This window comes from Pleuronectes platessa, chromosome 15, assembly GCF_947347685.1.
Source record: "Pleuronectes platessa chromosome 15, fPlePla1.1, whole genome shotgun sequence".
Lineage (NCBI taxonomy): Eukaryota > Metazoa > Chordata > Actinopteri > Pleuronectiformes > Pleuronectidae > Pleuronectes > Pleuronectes platessa.
The window spans coordinates 5775283-5799015 of NC_070640.1; the positions used below are offsets into that span (position 1 = coordinate 5775283).

Genomic DNA, 23733 nt, shown 5'->3' on the forward strand with positions numbered 1-23733 from the left:
CATTGTGTTTTATGTGATTGTTTTGTGATATTAAGAGATGTCCTCAAAATATTTTCACTAATATTATGACAATTATACATCACTGGTATTCATTACTCATGATTACAACATTGAAGGTTCCGATTAATTTCCAGGACCAGTTCTTTTTTTGTCTTTTGTCCATTGCTGTGCTGGATGAAAACATTTCAATCAAACTGATGTGCAGACATGGGAAGTTATATACTGTCTGTTTCCAGGGCCGGAGGGGAGAGGGCTTTCTTTATGAATAAAAAAAAAAATAGCTTTGTAAGATCAAGTATAACAGCAAAAATGTATTATACTGTAAATCAGTATGCATGTTGTTTAGATTTCCGTGTCTTTGAAAAACAGGGAAATCCATTTAACCTTTCTTTGTGGAGGCCGAGCATTGATTTAAATTAAATGTATGTACTACTGTCACATATCTGACTCTCCAATTTATACTGTAACAGCCATTTTTCTAGTTTCTACCAGCTATTAATCAAATCAGAGTGCAGGGGAGGACATTTTCATAAATATGCAAATACAAGGTCACATCATCATCATCATCATCATCATCATCATCATCATCGTCATCATCTCTCTTTCACGTCATCTAGAGTCTATAGGCCTCACTGTGGATGTTTGAAACTGACATTGAATAAATTATATTGTGTGTTTTAGTCACATTAGGTTTTCTATGGAATGTTCCCACTGCCTCATGGTCCTGTATTAACTGCTGTGTAATGTGTGCTACACTTATCCGTGTGAGTCAGTCCATGTCTTTGATATTCTCAGCACATAAGCATTTGACCGACGGACCGTGTCTTCACCTGTGTCTATTAGCGCCATGGTCCTTCTGAAACCAGCATAGATCACTTTATGGTACCGATTCTCTAATAATTGTGCCATTCACATGTCCTCGTGTGGCCAAGTACCGGAGACTCATTTGAAAAAAGAAAACTTTTATCAACACTTTTGAAGTTTACATTATTCTTCTGTACATCTTTGACGGGACGGGATCAGTTCACGATTTTCATGTTTTTGAAAGTTCCTTTTGAGGTTTTTTTTTTAACCAAAACATGTTTTTACCTTGTAGATTGTATAGAAATAAAAACTAAACACAGATATGTAATACAACCTTGGCATGCTGCTTAGAAAAGGTGAAAGAAAACAGCAATAGTTACCGACTGGATATTTAAAAATGCAAATGACAAGTTTAATCTGTTTAATCTAAAAAAAAAAAAAAGATATATCCATATATGTTTATGCAATAAAACCTTGTTTTGATAGAAATTTGTGGTAGTTGTGTTTGTGTTTAGGGATTCTGCAATAATTCAGATTCAAATTTCACAACACACACAATACACTAACTAATAAAATGATCCTGCGACACAAAAGGGCAAAATATTCTAAAATAAAATTTCACACACATCAGTCTCCCTATTATATGCCTGATCGTTCAAAATGTAAGTTCCAGGTATTAAGTGAAGTTGTTTTAATTGTAGATAATAATAACTCATTAGAGCGCATACGTCCACCAAGGCCCAACAGTCTCCTTCAATCCAATCAAGCTGCACCAGGCTGCCCACTCTCATAAATATCAGTCCTCTGAATATGCTGGATTTATTTTTTAATCAAGAACCATGAATAATTCCCTGGGAAAGTGAAAATGTAAAAAACTGCCATATCTTGTGCGTGTTCTTTCCTGGATCCGCCACCTGATCTGGATCCACCCCAGACTAGTTTAACTGGTTCTTCTTCTATCCATCCATTCTGTCCTTTAGCCAAGTTTTGTGATAATTCATTCAGAAGTTTTAAATAACCTACAAACTGCTAAAGTGCAATCCAACAAACAAACAAACAGGGTTAAAAAACGCAGAACTTCCTTTGCAGATATAACAATTCCTGAATCCACACCAGAATGTACTGGGTTCTTTCTATACCTGAACATACAAAAAACAAACAAACAAATGGACAGGAGTGAAAACATAACCTCTGGGTAACAAGGCGCCTGTCCACATCACTTTTGGCTCACAGTGAGCTGCTGAGCACAGATACACGGGCCTGGCTGGTAATAAGAGTAAAATTAGACATGTTGCTTTGCTTGTCACTTGTTATCACCGTTGCCGTGTCATTTTAAATACCAGCACTAAAAATAGAATGACAACACAGCGTGGTTTTCACTTCAGTGCAGTTTCCCCGAGCTGCGGTACCAACAGCGCACACACACAGATCTGAATAAAAGGGAACAGCCGCAAGAAGCAGCACAGGCAGATCTCACAAATGAGATGAGTATCTCAAAATCACAAAAAAGGAGGTTTAGTTGTCAGCACTTTCCACTCAGGGATGTGGAACTTGGCCGATAATATGGTGAGATTGCACGAGAGATTTTTAATTTATAAAGACAAAGAGCATCCGAAACGACAGAGGCCTCAACCACGAGAGCGAATACAGCGGATTGGGCCATTTTACATTAGTTTACAAACTTTCTACCATGATGCAGTTTAGAGATGAAGAAAAGAGTCCAAAAGGTCAGGTCATTTATTACTCCAATATATTAACTTCAAGGTCTATCTATATTCGCAAAGGATTATGGGATGTGTACTTCATAACTCTTAAAATGATTATGTTCACAGCCTTTTTTTCCATTCCAATATTTTTTTGCTCTGAATTATATGTTTTATGTTCAGGACTCATCTCGTAGCCGGTCGGCTCGTTTCCAGACTTACAACTCTTTTCATAAGTAATTTATAAAACGTCAATGGAGAAAAGAAACAGGATATGTACTTCCAGAACCAGAGCTGCTCTATAAGCGGATGGTCACTGCTGCGATCTATACTGGGTCAAACTGTCTGCTTGTTTATTCAGTATCACCTGGAAGTCTTTTTAAGTAAAGGATTGTGAAAGCTTCTTCGTGAGACCGTGAGTGTATCAACCACCAACTGATTTCCCAGTGAGCTCAGTTCATTTAATTGTCTTCAAGAGGTTACAGCTCTATTTAGCTCCACGCAGTATGAGATTAATTTACTCGTCTGGCAGCCTGTTTCCTGAGGTTTCCAGTGGAACAGTGCTGGCGTCGGCGCTCACTCTAAATCATGATTAATAGGGAGCGCAGGTCAAACACAAGTGAGAATAACCCCAGAGCCGCTGCACCCCAACCCCATTAACTGTCAGATAATGAACCAAAAACACGCCATTAGGCAGACAAACAAGGCCTGATCCAGAATGTGATGGTCCAGACACGTGTAATGAGCTCGACTCATTTGTAAAACCATTAGGCTGCTTTAGTCTTTGTCAGCTGTATGAAAGACACACAAATACCACCAGTACTGTCATGGACTGTTTTATGTGATAATTCATTGCAGCATCCAGAGAGTCACTGATGACATCAATAATTCAACTGATGACATCAAGTAGAAAATTCGAGGTAAATAAATAAAAAAAAATGTGGAAAATGCCAATAACGAACAATGACGCAACTGTGCATAAAAATCTCTTTAATATGAGGTATTCATTGCAGGCTTGTTGTTCATATGAACCTCTGAAACAAAGAGCTATTCCAACACATACGCTTTCACAGACAGCATGAACGTAAGAAAGACAGTAAACAGCCGTTCAGTGATGTATAACGCTGAAAACAGGAAATACCACCACGGACAAAACTGCTTATCCTCTGTCAGTTGGTGTGGGATTATGTAAATGCTTCACTGAGTTAAAGGGAAAAAAGGAATTTACCGTAGTAACACTGTTTATCATCGTTTGAGTAGAACATGGCTTAAAAATACCATAAAAAAAAACAGTAAAACTCGTTTACCAAAAGTTTGAAAGGCTCAAAAATGTAAACACCTACTCCTTTTTTTCTTTTTTTTTTACACAAACAAAACAAAGGCACAAGTGTAACAAATGTTGTTTTATCCTGCGAAACCCAATGTACTGATTGGCCTTCTGTGTTGTAGTGTGCTTGCAGTTGGAAGTTATTTAACAATAAATAACAGCTGGGAAGAATAACTCTCCTTGTGCAGTCTTCATACAGTAAAACTGCATTTTAATACTTGTATTTCTATATGTGCCGGTTAAGGCAAGTTATAGTGTTGATCGAAAAAGCTGTCAGCTTTCTAAACACAACACTGCTTCAAATATTCATCTCCACGTATGCATTACACGTGGACATTGATTTTAAAACACTACTGTGAGAAAGTCAGAGCGATAGTATGGATTGACAGGATGAAGTAATTGTACCCTGATCCATGACAGAGTTTTGGCACAGTCTCTTTAGAAGACGAGTCAGAGGTTAATGAGGGAGAAGAATGAGAGAGGAGAGAGGACAGAGGACAGAAGACAGAGGACAGAGGACAGAGCTGCATTCAGAGACTGCTGGAGCAGATGTAGCTACAGACAGAGGTAGGAATACAGATGTAGACACTAGGGCTGAACAATTTATTATAATGTTATCGAAATTGCAATATGGCCAAGTGTAAAATCCAATCTGTTGGAGCTGCAGTTTTTTTCATTTAGATAAAAATGTCATAACATGTTATTATATATAAATAGTTGTGGTGTTATAGAGATACCTCAACCTACAAGTCATATTCTCCAGATGAAAGAGAACGTGCTTGTTTGAGAGGGATCTCAGAAAAAAAATTAAATAAAAATCATCAGCCTTTTCACAGAGAAAATTCAATAAAGAAATCAAGACTCATATTCCCAAATCGATGGGCCTTGATATGTTTGGTTCATTGTTTAGCTCTAGTAGACAGGGAGGAAGATGAAAGGAGACAGAAGAAGAGAAGATCAGAACTCTGTGTGTATGTGACTGTATTCTCGGCTGCCCGCCGGGCTCTCGCTGGGCTTCATGAAGATGCCCTCCATGGCCTTCCAGAGGCTGTGCTGGTTGGGGCCCAACATGGCATGAACTTCCCTCTGACCGTGGATTGGCCGTCCATACTGCTCCCCCGTCACGGACAGCAGTGCCTCCGTGGCCTTGTGACGGAAGCGGACGGCCTCCTCGCGTTTCCACACGGATCCCCCGCACTGAACCGTCCACTCGTCCAGGTGGTCGCCTTCCCCCTCCTCACCAAAAGCACTCACCTCCTGTGGACGATTGAGAGAGAGATTAGGAGACAAGGAACAGAGGTGAAGATGAGATACGCTGCGTTTTTGGAAGCTTTCTGTTTCCATTTTAGGCAGAAATGTATCCCTATGCTTCATCTTGCTTTCGGCCTTTACATTTTACAATTTTCATAGATCCTACATTAAATACATTTTACATTCAGACAAGTTTGGTTATCCCAAACACTCTCAAACAAGGTTACTCAAGGTAAAGGTAATGAAAGAGGCCAGACAGACCACAGTGCATATTAGACTGTTCCATCTTCAATTGTGATGTATATATAATTTTATATTTACATAGTGACACAAATCTGGATTTGGTGCATAGTCTGCTGAAAAACTGCACACAGATTAAATAACCTGGTACATCAGAGATGTTCAAAGACTTAAACCAGATGTCTAACAGTTGCAATTTTTATCGTGTCACGGACCACCTCTCCCAACCCTATCCCACTTCGGTCTGACAGTGTTTTCATGCTTCCTTAAGACTGGAGAAGTTTTTCTGACCTGAGGCTGATCTCCCAGAAAGTTTGGTACAGATCCTGAAGTTTAAAAGCTCCTGTCAAATCACTTCTAGCTCAAAAGGTTTGTCTTTGTTTCACTTAATAGGAAAAGCAGCTTATTGGTACATCTCTGACTAAACATTATAACTATTACTGCAATTAGAGTCATCGTGATTCATCCAGATTGATCTCCCCAAACTTCTCATAATCAGCTTTTTTAAAATTAGGTTGGACATGTTAAAATCCCCTCCACCCACCTGATTCGAGGACAGTGGCGAGGTGAAGTAGTGGCTGTGCAGGTTTCGGCCTGTGTTGACGTGGGTGAGGCGGACTGTCTGCCCGCACTTTACCGGGGAACCCCGATGGCAGAAGGTGTCGCCGGTTCCGCGCACGCTCCAGTAGCTGTTGCTGTCTTCCACTGTAGTGACCCCAGTTACAGACTGCTGCCCGCTACCTGTCCCACACAGACAAACACATACAGTGAGCCGAGGGAATCACAGAAAATAAGGCAATGGTTGAGGAACCCAGACAGAGGCACCAGTGGCCAGACGTGAGGACACTTTGTGATTTGGGAATGCATCGTCCAGGTTTAACTATCCAATAGGATGCAAACACCTCCATGTACCATGTGACAGCAATTCTAGCCATTCGTGGAAGTGCTGTTGGAATGGGTGATGCAAGTAGAGGGAGGTATACTGGGAGGCTGTGGGAGACATCTTCAGACTTGCGGGGGACAATTGCTCATGTTACTCTGTTAGCGGTTGGATATTGTTTCACCTTCTTGGCTCATTGATGCATTAAGTCTACATTTAATTATTCTGCATAAGACATCACCTGCTGCATGAGTTCCCTTTTTCACCAGCTTACAGAAAACTTCGGTAACAGATATAAGGCTTGTAGTCTTGTAATCGAGCCATGAACCTTGACCTTCTGCAGTTGTGTGTGATTTAAGTTAATGTTTGTTTGCAACATAAAATAAGCTTATATAAAATTGAAAGGACCACGTCCTGCTGTGCATCTCATAATGTATAACAAAGTTTATATGAATGTCTTCACCTTAAATGCTCGTTTCCCCCCAATGATTTGTGTTAAGGTAGATTCACCACAGAACAATAATGATTAACCATATGTCAGAGTGACACAGTGAACCTCTGCTCGTGGACTTCATTCTTTCCCCACGTTCATTCAGCGACAACATCTGGATTCCAGGTGTTTGTTTTTAAAGTCACGGGAAGCCGCTGAAGGTGGAAAACACTCGATATGAACGTGAAGATAACGTTTTACAGCTGTTGAGTGAACGAGAGGATCCGACTCACCGGAGCCGTAGCGCACGTCGTGTGAGTGAAGTCTCACATTGTGCTTCAGGTTCAACAGTTTGATGACGGAGCCGCACGTCACGAAGCTCAGCTCGGTGCCGACACAGAGTCCACACACAGCGGACAGGGCCAGGAGCAGCGCCGGGGGAGAACCGGAGAGTAGACCGGCCATTCCTCCTGGAGACTCGAGCCGCCGACACCTCAGCTCGGTGGCGTCTTCTCGCTACGTCATTAAAGTGGCACGGGCTGCCGGTGTCGAGCTCAGGGGGTTAGGGTTGACACAGCGCCCCCCGGCGACTCGGAGGGACGGTGGCCGAGAGAGCTCAGCGAATTGATAGAACACGCAATTTTTCTTAAAACACACGTGCATTGAAAAAAATTGTGCGAATAAAGAAAACACATGCATTACATAATTTTACATTAAATTTAGCTGAAGCTTTTATTCAAAAGCAACTCACAATAGGTGTATTCAACCATGAGGGTACAAACCAAAAACAACAAGAGTCAAGTTAGTACAGTTTTCTTCAAGAAAGTCCAACTACAAGGAAGGAAATAGAATAGAAAAAACGTATGCAAATAAAGAAAACACATGCAAACAGAAGAAAAAAAACGCATTAGTGCAAACTAATAAAACAATTCATTGATTCAACTACACCCCTTCTCTCCCCTTCTCTACTCTTCTCATCTCATCTCATTATTATATACCAACCCACTGTCCATCCCTTTACTGGCTATACTAGCCCCATGAACAGACTTTACCATTAAATATTCTTATATATTTATATATTTTTTCTTTGCTGTTTTTATACACATATTTTTTATTTTTTATTGTACTATCCACTCCAGCAGGACAAGAACGCTTTCATACTGGACACTGACACAATCACATCATTGCATTCCATTCCTGTATCTGTAAATATGTTCTCCGTATGTGATTTATGTATGTATGTCAGTGATGTGTTTAAGTGTATAAGCTACTGGATGATCTAAATTTCCCACGGGATAAATAAAGTATCCATGTATCTATCTATCCGTCTACATGCGATTGCAAAAATTGGCAACACATGCAGATACAGAAATGAGCAGCAAATGGCGAAAAAACGACAACGTAAATGTTTCCAGGGGTTTGCTAAGCTCATAATTTTGTATTTATTCAATTTAATTTAGTTTATTGGTTTTAATTGTAGAATAGGAAACGCTTGTGTTGCAAGAATAGTTTTTACATTGAGGAAAAAGAGAGTAAGTCACAGAAATTTACAATGTCATACAAAAACTTTGGGCACCCCGGTAAAAAAAATGGTTTGTTACTGTGAATAGTGAAGTGAGTGGGATGGGAACTCATCTCCGAAAGGCACATTATTGAAAGCTATTTTCAGATTAGTGTGTTGTTTTTTGGACAGTTTAAGAGTAAAAAAAAAGGGAGCACTGTGCAAAAAGCCGTTTGTACTGTGATGTGAGGAAGAAATAACAGTTAACGGTAACAATTTAGGTCAAGTTGGAGTCCTACATATTCTTCGTAAATCTCTGTAAACACTGTAAGGGAACAATGTCAGCATAACTAAGGTCATTTGAAATAGATACTGTCCTCTATGGAGTATTACACATTGGGCATGAAACACTTTATTATTGATATGATGTATGTGGTGGCGTCAGTATGAGGCATCACTATGTTTATTATGTAGGCATCCAGCTGTTTTAGCATTATTTTTATGTAGGCATCCAGCTGTTTTAGCTGTGTGTTCACTATGTAGGCATAGAGTCGACCTGGCCCAGCAGGGGGCGCCACCTCGCTGGGCTGTGGGTAACTTCACTCAAATTCCGGAATTGTCTTCACGCCGCTCGCTGTCGGCCATTTTTCTTTTTTTAACAAGCACAAGCTCCCACAAACACCAAACACAACACAACACAACACAGCCCCGCCACCACTGTACACACTGACGGAATAACCCGCCACTGTGAGGCCGACGTGTAAGTTCCAACCCGCCCGGGGTCGCTTGCGGAGTTTTTTAACGGTTGTGCTCGGCCAGCAGCGATTAACAAGCTCGCGCTAACGTGGCTAGCTGTTGTTGTCTTGACTGCTAATGCTAGGCTAACGCAGGGATGTGCTAAAGCTTCGACTAACGCCAAGAGGCCTTGGTGTGTTTTCCGTCACGGTGCGTGTCGTGTGGTCCGGTTCTTCATTTTCTGGTATTGTGGTTACTGTGTTCAGCTCCAAAATAACAGCGGGACAAAGAAGCAGCGTCCCGGCGAGAGGCTGCTCGCTAGCTAGCTAACTAGCATCGAAACCGTTAGCCCAGTCGGTGCTGCTAGCTCACAGCTAAAGACATCGAGCTGGATTATAAATATAACTCGCATGTTTTGGGGGCGAAAGCGTTGCTGCTAACTTAATAAACACTCTACCTGTGTGTTTACAGCTGCGTTGCGCCAAAAAAGATGCGCTAGCTGTGTTAGCATCGACGGGGTCGTGTGTGCGCAATGCGACATCTCTAGGCGTAGGTTTTTTCTTTCTTGAATCTTGTCTTATAAATCCAGCTCAATGTGATGGTGCTGACAATAAAACAGCCTTGAGGTGAAAGCACTCGTCGGTTCAAAGATGGCTACATACCTAGTTATTTTATTTATTAAGTGGATGGTGTGTTTATTGTCAATGATCGTATATATAGAAATGTGTGTGAGTGTCCGACGTACGTTGCTTTCATTTGTCCTTCTTGCACGTGTTTAGCTTAAGAATACATGTAAATAAACCATTTGATCACAAAGGTGGTTAATATTGTAAAGTATATGTGTTAGGATCACACAGATCACACACAGGCACCATTGACCTCGTCAAACTCATGCTTTGCAGTCAGAGATAAATCAATCCCACGTCAATTTATTTTAAATACTCCAGGAGAACTTGAAATTATAGGAGCGACACTAAATATGTGAGATCGCACATGAAGTAACGAAATATATAAGTAGCATTTTTTCCATTCGGTCGAATGGTGCAGCCTTGGTCTTGTTTATTTCACTCAACGCTATCATGTCATACTAACAAAGAGGTTGAACAACTCGTTAAAGTTCAGGAAAACTACTGTTACTTAAATTAAATTAAAACAAACCGGGTGATAAGGAGGGGAAAGGAAGTACAACATAATGCGAGTTACATATTGCATGTGTTTGGTGTAGTAGAACAAAGCATTGCCAGGATTCTGTTGAGAGAGTTTGACATCAGTATTTTGAATTTCTTCTCAGGAGCAGCAGTCATGTCCGACTTCATCGAGAGCGAGGCCGAGGAGTCGGAGGAGGAGTTCGCAGAGAAAGACCTTAAGCCCAAAAAAACCCAGAGGTTTCTGGAGGAAGATGGTAGGATTTTAAGCTTTTAACTTGGGGTTTGTGTTTTGGAGATGGGGTTGTATGATAGTTGGATGACTTGTCTGTCATCTCTCAACAGATGAAGAGGAAGAAGAAAACACAGAGGACCAAGATGAGCGAGGAAATTTGCGTGGCCTCATTGATGATGGAGAAGAGGAGGGGGAGGGGGAAGAAGCTGCAAAAAGTGGGAGTGGAGTGGGAAGCGACTCAGAGGAGGAAGTCAGACATCGACGTAAAAAGCGAAGTAAGTTCATCAGGTGTTTCTAAAGGTGTATGATTTAGTGGTATCGAGCAGTGAGGTTACAGTTTGCAATCAACTGAATACATTTTCCTTCATCCCTCACATTTCCAATGCGTGGAAAAGAGGGGCTTCTTGTGACTGCACTCAAAACATCTCTTGCACAACCAAGCCCGAGGGACAGTGTTAAATCGAAGTTGGTCTTCCTGCTGAGAACTGCACACACAAGAGAAACTATCAGTTTTATAGCGAGTTCCCTCAGACGGCTGATGGTGGTTTTTCTGTTATTTTTGATTGCCCTTTAATGTGATTAACATTCTCCTGGAGTTGCTTATGGCCAGTATGACTGAAAGACAGATATATTTGTGTGTTAGAGAGGGTGAGAGCGACAGTGGGACAAAAACGCTGCACACAACTCTACAATGAAACAGCAGTGCAAAACACTCCATTAGAGATCTTGAATGTGTAAAAACTGTATTCATAATGAATATGTAGCACTATTGTGGGAAGCCACTGTCTAGATAATTAATAAGAACATAACTGAAGCTGGTGACAGACAAACCTCATTCTGAGCTGATTGTGGATCAGGTCCTCATTTGGAACCTTGGTCTGGAAAAAGTAATAAAGGTACCTTTTTTCAAGGTATCTGAGTCAACTGATTTATTAAGCTGCCAGTTCATGACTTATTGCTATTCTGTAATACTGCAATTACATATCTTTCTAGGTTTTGTTCTGGACTCTCTTGAACGGTAGTTAAAACAAATGTCTTGCATCTGTTGAGCAGATAAAACAACAGCTGCGGCCTGTAGGGTTTTGTTCCCCTTCTTTAAGCTCCATATGTTGTGGAGTCAGATGCACTTATGTGTATCTTGCATTAACTTAGACTGGTGACGCTTGAGATTCAAGTTGAAAGTTGTGGAAAAAACAACATGATTTATTTCTAATTATTGTCCAAATCCATGCTTACGTAATCTCGTGTCAAGAACAGAAGCACTGATTTTATAGTGGTAATAACAAAACATGACTTGAAGTTGTTTCCTCTGACTAAGTCTTTTCCTCTTTGCAGATTATGATGACTACCTGGATGATGATGATCTTGACCTAATTGAGGAAAACCTGGGAGTTAAAGTGAAAAGAAGGGTGAGCATCCTTTCTCATTGCTATTGTATATGTGTAATTACAATTTAGACTGGGTAGCTACATTTCTACCTTGTATTTTCATGTCATAGTTGTACAATTAATAAATGCTCTCCTTGTTTTGTGTTACAGAAGAAGAAATATGACCGTGTAAAAACACTGGAAGATGATGATGATGATGAGAAAGACCAGATTGCAGATGAGATCTTTCACGGGGATGCAGATGGTGACCTGGAGGAAGGAGAAGCTGTGGACGAGCCTCTCCAACATCAAGAGGAAGAGGAAGAGGGAGAGGACGAGGAGTCAGGTAGGCCAGAAGGATTTTTTAAGATCTTTGTTTTATCATCTACAAAGGTTTGAAATAAAAGATAAGTCATTTCAACTCACACTTAATCTCGAAATGATGTGGTGTAAAATGGATTTTCATTTAAAAAAAAAAATGCTTCTCTCCACAGATATAGACGATTTCATCGTAGATGATGATGGACAGCCCATCACTAAAAAGAGGGGGAAGAAGTTCTCAGGATACACAGATGCGTGAGTTTTGTAGTTTTAAGTAATTCTACTGGTGCATGTATCATTGTTTTGTTATACAATAACTTATGTAGTATGACCTGAGTGTCACCTCAATATTTAATTCAAAATATTGATATACATCAGTAAACAATAGATAATAAACATTAAATGATCATTGTTTTATGATACAAAAAGAAAATTACATAATCGCTATTCATCCTCAAACAGAGCCCTCCAGGAGGCCCAGGAGATTTTCGGTGGCGACTTTGACTTCGCCGACTTTGATGCGGACGCCTATGACCAGGGTGAGGAGGAGGAAGAGGACCAGGATGAGGAGGGCTGGGACCGGCCTAAGAAACAGATTAAGAGGAGGCACGGGAGGAAGAGTATCTTTGAGATCTATGAGCCCAGTGAGCTAGAAAGTAGTCACATGACCGACCAGGATAATGAGATCCGCACAACAGACATGCCCGAGAGGTTCCAGGTGTGTGTGTGTTTGTTAATCTATACACTATTTTTAAGGGTGGGGCAACTTATGAATTGTTATTTAATCTTTGAAATGTTGTGCTGCTGTCTTTCTGAGTGTCTGTCTTGTTGACTCTGTCGTTTACCTTGTAGTTACGCTCCATCCCGGTGAAACCTGCTGAGGATGATGAGCTGGAGGAGGAAGCCGAGTGGATCTTCAGACATGGCTTCTCCACTCTTACAATATCCATGCAGGTATGACGCACACTCGCGTATAAACACAAAGAACACAAAAACGTAGTAGATATTATGCAGATTCATCTCCTTCCTCTCCTCACAATTTTGTTTTGTGTGATCCTTGTTCTGATTCTGATTCTAAACAGGAGAGCACAGATTACCTAGACAGGGGAACAACAACAAACTTCAGCAGGAAAGGTCCCAGCACTATTGCCAAGATAAAAGAGGCCCTCAACTTTATGAGGAATCAACAATTTGAGGTACAGTGAGCTCAACGTACTCATACAATGAACTTCTTGCATATGTTTCCTTTGTTTGATGACAATTTTCATTATATTATCAACTACTGATCATGTCTTAAAGAAGGTATCCAAAATGTGTTGCTCTTGTAAAGACCCCATATTTGTATTCTGCTTAGGTTCCCTTCATAGCCTTTTACAGGAAAGAATATGTGGAACCAGAGTTGAACATCAATGACCTGTGGAAGGTGTGGCAGTGGGATGAAAAGGTGAAGTTCATTGTGTTGTTTTCACAAGGAAATCGATTACAGACTAACCAACACCATCGTTAGGAGTCAATGTGAAATAATGAATCTTCCTAGTGCTTCATCTTAGTGGAGTATGCAACCTCTGGTTTCCCGACTTAAATGTTTTCATCCTCCACCTCCTCATCAGTGGACTCAGCTGAAGACTCGGAAACAGAACCTGACCCGTCTGTTTCGGAAGATGCAGTCCTACCAGTTTGAGCAGATCTCTGCTGATCCTGACAAACCTTTGGCTGACGGCATCCGTCCTCTGGACACTCCTGACCTGGACAGGTATGTCTTGATAAAACTGGAGTTTGAATTTGTTCTGTAATCAGATGTGAATTGATGTAAGAATTTCACCAAGTGGTTGATTATTAACAATGATGCTCACCCATTCAAAACGTTTAATTCTCCAAAGGCTGAAAGAAGTGCAGACTCTTGAAGAGCTGGGTGATGTGTACAACCACTTTCTGCTTTATTATGGCCGAGACATCCCCAAGATGCAGAACACTGTCAAAACCACCAAGAAGAGGCTCAGGAAGATCAAGGAAGTGACAGAGGATGGTAAGATGATGATGGATGGATACTTCAGACGTTTTCAGATCTTATAAATAGCTTTTTGTGGTTGTGGTGTGTGCATTATATTAAATAAGTACTGCTTCCTTCATAGGTGAAGAAGAAGAAGTGGAGGTAGAAGAAGAGGAAGAAGAACAGAAAGGACCTGACCTTAAGCTGGCATCTCGACGAGATATGTACAGCATCTGTCAGAGTGTAGGACTTGGTGAGACTTCCTACACAATCTCTAAGGTTTAGTGTCACAATCACATCTCAGTCTCTATAGTTTCATCTGTTGCATAGTCAATATTTTGGTAGAACCAATCCTGTCCAATGTCTGCACTTCAACATCTTTTTCTGTTTCTTCCGTACTACAGATGGTTTGGCTAAGAAGTTTGGTTTAACTCCAGAGCAGTTCGGAGAAAATCTGAGAGACAGTTACCAGCGTCACGAGACAGAACAATTCCCTGCTGAGCCCGTAGAACTAGCCAAAGATTATGTGTGCAGTCAGTTCAGCACTCCTGAGGCAGTGCTGGAAGGAACAAGGTACATGGTGGCCATGCAGATTGCTCGGGAACCTCTCGTCAGACATGTTCTCCGACAGACCTTCCAGGAGAGGGCCAAGATCAACATCAAACCTACAAAGAAGGGCAAAAAGGTAAAGATGCATTTAATCACATTGACATTTTGAAAATAAAATCACATATAACAAATCTAAGGAGGAAGTATTAATCTAACCCGTCATTGCCATTTGTTTACTCTGTGTAGGAGGTAGATGAGGCACATTTTGCCTTCTCCTTCAAGTATCTTAAGAACAAGGCCGTAAAGGAGCTGAATGGAGATCAGTTCTTGAAGATGTGCCTGGCAGAGGAAGAGGGGCTGCTTTCCATCGACATCTGTATCGACCTTATAGGGGTCAAAGGGTACAGTTACAATACTATCAACAAAAATGGGGAATGAACAGTTTGATGGTGATGGTGAGCCAGGATGAGCCTCCTCAATTAAGTCAATTCATGATAATAGGCAGACAAATGATCGAGGATCATGGCAAATTACACCAAGTCAAGTTTTCGGTCAAATTGCACCAGGACAAGTTTTCTGGCATTCTTTGCCCGTAGCACATTTCCGGAGCACAGAATCTGATGTGATAAACTGTTGTGCCATTTTCATCATCTGTAGAAACCTAACTTTGATGTTGGCAGAAAGTGAGTTTCATAAATAGGTTATGTCCCCGGAGTTTAATTTCTTGACATTTTAAGCTGTAGCTTAGGTTTTTATCCACATCCTTGTCAGTAGAGCATGAGGCTGTTTGAGTTGTTAATGTGATAGTATTAAGTCTCTGCTTCTCTCTGTGTCTTTCTCCTCAGATTTACTGGGGACCAGACATACTTTGATGAGATCAAACAGTTCTACTACAGGGATGAGTTCAGTCACCAGGTGCAGGAGTGGAACAGGCAGCGAACTTTAGCCATAGAGAGAGCTCTCAATCAGTTCCTCTATCCTCAGATGGCCAAGGAGCTCAAGAGCAAACTGATCTCTGAGGCCAAAGAGAGCATCGTCAGGGTAATTTGTGATATGTGTCCAGACCGTATAATATCATGTTTCAGAAATCATGGAACAAACATTTATTTTTGTTTTAGCCTTAAAATTCACCCTGAACTGTCTGTGTCCTTCTCTTCTTGTAGTCCTGCTGTCGCCGACTGTATAACTGGCTTAAGGTGGCTTCATACAGACCAGATCAGCAAGTTGAGGAAGACGACGATCTGATGGATGAGAGTCAGGGCAAAGGAATTCGGGTTCTGGGTGTAGCGTACGCACCAAGCAGGTATGGGCCCTACATTCTCCCCCCCCCCCCCCCCCAGATATATTAGTAGCTTGAATTGTTGGTATTAATATCAGAATACTCACTTTAAATCTGCATGAGCTAATTTTAGCTGTGTTAAGATCAGGGAATGTTTGCCCCATAAACGGCAGGATTATGTAACAGTATAGTTTCTTACACACACACTTTGCACTGACAGAGACACACCAGTTTTCTGTGCTCTGATCAACGGGGAAGGAGAGGTGGTGGACTTCCTGCGTCTGCCCTACTTCATGAAGAGGAGGAATGCTTTCAAGGAGGATGAGAGAGAGAAGAAGGTACAAAAGGAGATCCAACTGTGCATTATTGCAGTCAACAGATGTTTTTCTTGTCATTGAGATGATCACCCTTTTGTGTGTGTCCATCATCTTCAGGCCCACGACATTGAGACTCTCAAGAAGTTTCTGTCCAGCAAGAAGCCTCATGTTGTAGCTGTTGCTGGAGAAAGCCGGTAAGTTTACTTAAGTATGTGCTGGAAAACTACATGTATCGATTTGGAACGACATTAATGAGTATAGAGGAGTCACAGTGTTAAGTTTACAAATATTCTATGTCTATGCAGAGACGCCCAAATGATCATGGAGGACTTCAAGAGGGCCATCAGCGAGCTCGAACAAGAGTCCTCTGTGCCTGCTGTGGGAGTGGAGCTGATAGACAATGAACTGGCCACGTTGTACATGAACAGCAAGAAGTCTGAGGTGAACTCTTGATCCAAGTGTGACACAATGTTCTCATTACCCTTGGTCTTCTCCTGACACTCTGCTTTCTGTCTGTGCAGGTCGATTTTAGGGATTACCCTCCCTTGCTGCGACAGGCTGTGTCGATAGCCAGGAAGATTCAGGATCCCCTGGTGGAGTACGCTCAGGTCTGCAGCTCGGACGAAGATATCCTCTGCCTCAAACTTCACCCGTTACAGGTGAGAGATAGAAGAAAAGACAACGTGTAGTATATGCATTTATTTCTGTATGTTCTTTACAGATTTCTCTTGAAGACTGATTTGATATCACTGTAATTGTATAATAAAACAAATTTCTGGGAAGTTTATTGTTGAGGGTTTTTTGTCCACTCCTCAATAATCATTCAACTAATTAAATAATCAATAACGGCTATTAACGATAGTTGATGAACTGAAACCGTATTCTGCACCTGCATTCTGCACATATTTGTGAAACGAAAGACCTTTTTTCCTCAGGAACAAGTGGTGAAGGAGGATTTGCTTTCTGCTCTTCACTGTGAATTCATCAACCGTGTCAATGAAGTTGGGGTGGACGTGAATAAAGCGATCGCTCATCCTCACAGTCAGAGCCTGGTCCAGTTTGTCTGTGGTCTGGGACCAAGGAAGGGCTCCCAACTCCTTAAGGTCAGCATATATTCTGCTAATATTACGTTTCTTTGTCGTATTTCAGAGTATAGTGTTTTTCATCAGCTGGACCTTGTCTTTGTGCAGATTCTGAAGCAGAACAACACTCGTCTGGAAAACAGAACCCAGCTGGTCACAATGTGTCACATGGGTCCAAAGGTTTTTATCAATTGTGCTGGTTTCATCAAGATCGACACTGCGTCCCTTGGAGACAGGTTGGTACCTAGTAGGGCTCTGGTACATGCTCAGGCCACCCAGATATTTCTCATAGTGCTAATGCAATTTTCAGGGTGTGATCAGTCATTAGTTTTTTTTCTTATCTCAACCTCTCCTCACAGTACGGACTCCTACATCGAGGTTCTGGATGGGTCTCGTGTCCACCCTGAGACGTACGAGTGGGCTCGTAAGATGGCTGTAGATGCCCTCGAGTATGACGAGTCGGCAGAAGACGCTAACCCAGCCGGAGCCCTGGAGGAAATCTTAGAAAATCCAGAACGTCTCAAAGATCTGGACTTGGATGCCTTCGCTGAAGAGCTGGAGAGACAGGTCTGTGTGTATGATGTGAACTTGACAGTGATTATTAAGTTCAGACACAACTATATGTGTCAGGAACTCGTGAAGCCAAAAAAAAAACAATTTTCTTGTGTGCTTTGTCCCTTTAGGGTTACGGCAACAAGGGAATCACTCTGTATGATATCCGTGCAGAGCTAAGCTGCAGATACAAAGACCTGAGAGTTCCCTACAGAGTACCCAACACTGAGGAGGTCTTCAACCTGCTCACCAAGGAAACGCCAGAGACCTTTTATATAGGTGAGCCCCTTTTAAATCGGTACACATTTTAACCATCAGCTCTGTCCTAGAAGTTTGTGCAGTAATCGCTGGTAAAGTACTAGTCAAAGTAGAAAGTAACGCTGCAGGCTGGTGTGGTTAATGCTTTTTTGCCTGTGGTTGATGTTTTTCCTCCTTTTTTTCCAGGTAAGCTGATCACCAGTATAGTGACTGGGATTGCTCACCGGCGGCCGCAGGGCGAAAGCTATGACCAGGCCATACGTAACGATTCTACGGGTCTGTGGCAGTGTCCCTTCTGCCAGCAGGACAACTTCCCTGAGCTCAGCGAGGTACCAGACTCTAACTCTTTTGACAACTTGATATTAGAAAACAGCTGAGAGTCTGACGTCTAAACATCACTTTTTCTATTTTGTCTCTGCTTTAGGTGTGGAATCACTTTGACAGTGGTTCTTGTCCGGGTCAGGCCATTGGGGTGCGGTCCAGATTAGATAACGGCGTCCAGGGATTCATACCAACCAAGTTCTTGAGTGACAAAGTTGTGAAACACCCAGAGGAGAGAGTCAAGGTGAGGGTCGTGATTGGTTGTGCTTTCCAGATGTTTTTCAAATAGATTATTAAATAAATTCTGTAGTTTGTCTCAACTGATAGATATTTGATCAAATGTAAAAAAAATTCTCTCCTTTCTGTCCTGTTTTCCTCTATTGTAACAACTGTTTAATACTTGATTGTTCCTCCTCCCTCTTCCCCTTCAGGTGGGCATGACGGTCCACTGCCGCATCATGAAAATCGATATTGAAAAATTCAGCGTTGACCTCACATGCCGCACGTCCGATTTGATGGACAAGGCCAACGAGTGGAAGCTCCCCAAGGACAGCTACTATGACTTTGACCACGAGACTGAGGACCAAAAACAGGAGGAGGAGTTAAAAAAGAAACAACAACGAACACGTGAGTTAGAATAACAGAGTCAATAAATGTTGTACACTTTGTCTATCCAATTATACTCACGTCCACATCATTGCCCTTAATGGCTATTTGTTTACATTCTTTGTCTCTCCAGCATATATAAAGCGTGTGATTGCCCACCCCAACTTCCACAACATTAGTTTCAACCAGGCGGAGAAGATGATGGAGACCCTGGACCAGGGAGACTTGATCATCAGACCGAGCAGCAAGGGAGAGAACCACCTCACCGTCACCTGGAAAGTAAGAAACAGATGGAGTGTCACGGTCGAGTAGAATAGATGGAAAGATACAGGGATGCATGTTAACAAATGATTCAGAGTTTTGTGGAGGTGGATCCAAATGACAGGAGGTCAAATATACACAGTACCATGCAACACATTGCAGTTGTTTGGATGTTGGAGTTTGTTGGACACAGCGTCTGACTCTGATGATTCGCAGGTGGCTGACGGTATCTTCCAGCACGTGGACGTGAGAGAAGAAGGCAAAGAGAACGCGTTCAGCTTGGGACACACTCTCTGGATCAACAGTGAAGTAAACAGTTCTCTACTCTTTTCACGCTTGCTTTTCTGCTGCAGAATCCTTCATAGTGATACGTCAGCACTGTGGCTGCTGCAGCTCGGTCTTACAGAGTTTCTTGTGATCTCCACAGGAATTTGAAGATCTGGATGAAATCACTGCTCGGTACATTCAGCCAATGGCGTCATTTGCCCGGGACCTGCTGGGGCATAAGTACTTCCATGAGTGCAGTGGGGGAAGCAAGGAGGTTGGTACTGATTTTCGGTGCTGAGTATTATCTAGTTTTATGAAGCATAACTCGTTAACTCAAGTTCTTCTACAACCTGCCTGCACCTATTACTCATCATATCTCCCTTTGTTCTCTCTCTTAAAGAAAATGGAGGAGTTGCTTGTCAAGACAAAGAGGGAGAAGCCTACTTTTATTCCTTACTTTGTTTCGGCTTGCAAAGCATTGCCGGGAAAGTTCGTCCTGGGCTATCAGCCTCGTGGAAAACCACGGTGAGCAGCAAGTGTTTCCTGTTTCCTGTATTGTTCCTATTGGTAGATAATAGTGAATACACACACTCAAATTTACAAGTGTTGACTCTCTGAATCATGTCGTACATGTTGAACTAAATTAATCAATGCTTCACAATTCATATCGACTCTCCCACAAAGCTGCTCCTCTACTATGACTTTTATTAGAAATTGTTCATGTGTCTTCATACCTGTAGAGCTTAATGTCAGTGTGCCATTTTTCTCTAGGGTTGAGTATGTGACCATCACCCCAGATGGCTTCCGCTACCGCTCACAGGTATTTGCTACAGTAAACGGACTGTTCCGTTGGTTTAAGGACCATTACCAGGAGCCTGTACCAGGTATGACATCACTTTACCTATGTTTCATCATGTATATGACAGCATTTTAATGTATTGTATGTTCTTATCAAACATTTTCTCCCCTTTTAAAAGGCATCACCCCCAGCAACAGCAGCCGAACGAGGACACCTGCGTCCCTCAACGCCACCCCGGCCAATATCAACATTGCAGGTGCGTCTCTCTCCCTCACACCTGCACACACACACACACACACACACACACACACACAATAATATTCAGCATCCGCATTATTAATTCCTACTGATTCTTCTCTCCCTAGACTTGACACGAGCTGTCAACGCCCTCCCACGCAACATGACCTCTCAGATGTTCAGTGCCATCGCTGCAGTCACAGGCCAGGGCCAGAACCCCAACACCACCCCCGCACAGTGGGGCTCCAGCCAGTACGGTTACGGTGGCAGCACAGGAGGAGGAGGAGGGAGCTCCTCTGCCTATCATGTGAGTGCAGCTTTTAATGTCGACATCTGCTGCCGGAGGAAATGGTGGTTTTTGAGATGTTGGTGGTTCCCAGCAGGACTTGACTATCATTCAATTAAGCTGTCAATAAATCATAGGTTCCTACTTCAGAGGATACAGATGCTTTAGAGCTTGTGATTATAATAAATAAGACGCTTTGTGAAGATGCAGTTCATATCCTACATAAAGTTTTGAGTATTCACTCATTCCAAATACTTCCTCCACCCCTGCTCCAGGTTTTTGCCACACCTCAGCAGCCCATCGCGACGCCCTTGATGACACCCAGCTACTCGTACACCACACCGAGCCAGCAAGCACTGGGCACTCCCCAGTACCCCAGCTCCACCCCGCAGTCCTCCCACTCTCTCACACACGGCCCCCCACAACTGCCACAGCAAAGCCACCACGCCCACCATAGCAGTCACCACGGCCACTCGTCCGGCACGCCGTCATCCTCCACCTCATCCAGAGGACGGACGCCGCAGCAACAAGCGCCGACACAGCAGCCGCTGCCACCGCAGCCAAAGTACGTACAGGAGAAATATCTGATGATGTCTCATGATGTGTTTACTTTTAATCATGTTTGTGTGGTGGACAGTTTTCTTATTATTCCTCTTTAGTCCCAGATATTTTTCATTTATAGACATATGGATACAAAATGTAACAAATGTAATGTCATCCTGGTCTGCATTTTCAGTTTTGTTGAATGACAGTCTTCCTGCCTTTAGATGGCGCTACAACCACTATCTGGGTCTTTTTTTAAAGCTGAGCAGCAGCCTGCCATTCAATCTGTGTCACTTTCTTTCAACTGAAACACCTCCCTCTCTCTCCTCCTTCCCCCGCAGGCCAAGCGGAAGCAATGCCTCCGCCGTGGACTGGGGCAAGATGGCGGAGCAGTGGCTGAAGGAGAAAGAGGCCGAGGGGCGGAAGAAAACCCCGAGGATGACACCGCGGCCGTCACCCAGCCCCATGATCGAGAGCACGCCCATGTCCATCGCCGGAGACGCCACACCTCTGCTGGATGAAATGGACCGATAGGACACGGAGGGGGGCGTCGCTACACCCCCCTTACCTAAGTCCATCCTTTGTACTGCGGCTTGTTTTGGATTATCTGCCTCCTTTGGTCTCTCACACGACCCATCAGCCCTTTCGTCAGGCTGACCACTAGTTGGAGCCCTCGCCCTCCAGCTGACTCGTGTCCTCTTCATGTCCTCCTGATCTTGTAAATGCAGATGATCAGTCTATCATCCATCCTCTCTGCCGTCTGTCTGCCCATCTTATCCCCAAACGTTTCACCTCCTCACCTCCGTCTGCTGCTCTGGCTGTATAGTATTTTGTATAGTCAGAATAACACTGTATATGTCGTGCAGAAAGTCAGTACAATGACATTAAAATACACTTGAAACATCGGACAGCGGTTGCATATAGGATATGGACCTAACAGACTTTGTCACACAAGCTGTCCTGCTGTCTTTATTTTTTGCAACTGGTTTTAGTTTGATCCATGAATGCTTTCGAACAGAGGGGCCCAGTTAGTTTCCAGAGTCCCCCTTTCCTCTGGTGGATTCTGAATAACAGCTCCTAAAAAGAGCTCTGCCAAGCTACTTAGGGAAATTGAATTTTTGTCTGGAATGCGTCAGATCACAGAATGAATAAAGACTGTTTTTTCTTTTTCTGTTTGAACCTCAAGGCCCCTTCACATCTGTTAAAGCAACACACATCCGTGACTGTACAGACACACACACACGCCGAGGCCGACTTTCAAAAAGCAAAATGCATTCAAGGGGAACGTTCATTTGTTGCTGTTTGTTTCCACCACATGCTGTATTATGATCAGCTGATGTATTCTGTAGATAGTCTTTACTGTATTGACTCATTGACCTAATACAAGTTGATGGACACTTCTTCGTGTGCTACACTCGAGCTAACGCTGGCTGTTTTTTTATGACTTCATGTGAGAGGCGGTGCGGAGGAAGTTAGCAGCGTAACATTATCTTAAGTAACAATATTATGGCTAATTTTACAAGTGGAAGAGCCTTGCCATGTCAAGCAAGCGTCTGTGGCAGTTTGTCTGACAGGGATTTTATAAGTTTACTTAGATTACAATCTTTTATCTTTCTTATGTTTGCAGTCGGGCGACTTTTTCATTTTTTGACATTGGGTTTACGATGTCTGGCACCGTGAAGGACTTGGTCTCTTCACACATCGCTGCTGCAGCTGAGCACGAGAAAGTATCTGATTTTCCTGCCGAGTGTCGACAAACAAGAACAAGTGTTTCCACAGCTGCAACATTAAAAAAATCTAACAAAAGAGTGGATGATTTCTCTCACTTTCTCCGACTGTAGCACTGTCAGCAGGAGATATTATCAAGCTGACTTCCCTGTGTTTATATTCTTTCTGTATAATAGTCGATGATGCACGCAACATGCAACAATTTCAGTAGAATGAATTTACTGTTAAAAAAGCATTTCATCTTTTTTGTGATTGTCATGCTGCCATTCTAGGCCACTGCATCTCTTTTGATTTTCGCTGTGCCCCAGTACAAATGAGCAGCGGCACTGGTATTCAATGGTGAGCTTCATTCTGCAGTGTGCAAAAAACAAACCTGGTCCCACGAAATGCAGAATGTTTTCAAATATCTGTTCTTTTTTCTTTGGAGTAAAAAAACTTACTTGGTTTTACGTCTCTTGCCAGATTAAGATGTTGCATCTTTGATATCGAGGCTGTGATCGGCCATCGGCAGTGTCTCGGTGAGGGAGGAGTGATGATGTCAACGGCACTGCTGATGACCGCTTCTACCTGTGATCCCTTTAATAAAAGTGTTCATATTAAACCCAGAGACTTGTTGGTGCTGTGTGGGGGAACATGCTGGGAACATGCGTCTGGTCATGTGCTGTACAGGACATTCTTGTGTGTTTGCATTCTTCACTGTCTTCATGGTAGAAATATGA

At 42.5% G+C, this 23733-nt stretch overlaps 2 protein-coding genes across 2 annotated transcripts; one reads left to right on the forward strand and one right to left on the reverse strand.

Annotated features, from left to right (window-relative positions):
* Positions 1-3480: 3480 nt before the first annotated feature.
* Positions 3481-7172, reverse strand: sdf2 (stromal cell-derived factor 2). Its single transcript, XM_053440850.1, has 3 exons — positions 6929-7172; positions 5870-6066; positions 3481-5091 (listed from the first exon to the last, which is right to left on the reverse strand). Exons 1-3 carry the CDS (start codon positions 7098-7100, stop codon positions 4792-4794), a joined length of 669 nt encoding a protein of 222 aa, XP_053296825.1. The 5' UTR covers positions 7101-7172; the 3' UTR covers positions 3481-4791.
* Positions 7173-8752: 1580 nt separating this feature from the next.
* Positions 8753-23615, forward strand: supt6h (SPT6 homolog, histone chaperone and transcription elongation factor). Its single transcript, XM_053440848.1, has 37 exons — positions 8753-8896; positions 10163-10273; positions 10362-10526; positions 11587-11660; positions 11790-11964; positions 12113-12194; positions 12402-12657; positions 12792-12893; positions 13022-13135; positions 13294-13383; positions 13550-13692; positions 13820-13965; positions 14072-14182; positions 14334-14614; positions 14725-14879; positions 15324-15519; positions 15642-15781; positions 15978-16095; positions 16192-16268; positions 16380-16515; positions 16596-16733; positions 17010-17177; positions 17265-17392; positions 17516-17723; positions 17840-17987; positions 18153-18295; positions 18391-18531; positions 18719-18914; positions 19027-19172; positions 19371-19463; positions 19582-19695; positions 19822-19946; positions 20193-20305; positions 20399-20476; positions 20586-20764; positions 21019-21308; positions 21628-23615. Exons 2-37 carry the CDS (start codon positions 10174-10176, stop codon positions 21818-21820), a joined length of 5262 nt encoding a protein of 1753 aa, XP_053296823.1. The 5' UTR covers positions 8753-8896; positions 10163-10173; the 3' UTR covers positions 21821-23615.
* The last annotated feature ends 118 nt before the right edge of the window (positions 23616-23733 follow it).

What these genes read in the sequence shown, in the direction of transcription:
- sdf2 (XM_053440850.1), bottom strand. Translation starts at nt 7,100, where the DNA reads ATGGCCGGTCTACTCTCCGGTTCTCCCCCGGCGCTGCTCCTGGCCCTG. An exon ending in CGACGTGCGCTACGGCTCCG is followed by an intron (nt 6,067 to 6,928) that starts GTGAGTCGGATC and finishes TGTGTGGGACAG; the next exon opens with GTAGCGGGCAGCAGTCTGTA. An exon ending in CGCCACTGTCCTCGAATCAG is followed by an intron (nt 5,092 to 5,869) that starts GTGGGTGGAGGG and finishes AATCGTCCACAG; the next exon opens with GAGGTGAGTGCTTTTGGTGA.
- supt6h (XM_053440848.1), top strand. Translation starts at nt 10,174, where the DNA reads ATGTCCGACTTCATCGAGAGCGAGGCCGAGGAGTCGGAGGAGGAGTTC. An exon ending in GACACTCCTGACCTGGACAG is followed by an intron (nt 13,693 to 13,819) that starts GTATGTCTTGAT and finishes AATTCTCCAAAG; the next exon opens with GCTGAAAGAAGTGCAGACTC. An exon ending in CAAGGAAGTGACAGAGGATG is followed by an intron (nt 13,966 to 14,071) that starts GTAAGATGATGA and finishes CTTCCTTCATAG; the next exon opens with GTGAAGAAGAAGAAGTGGAG.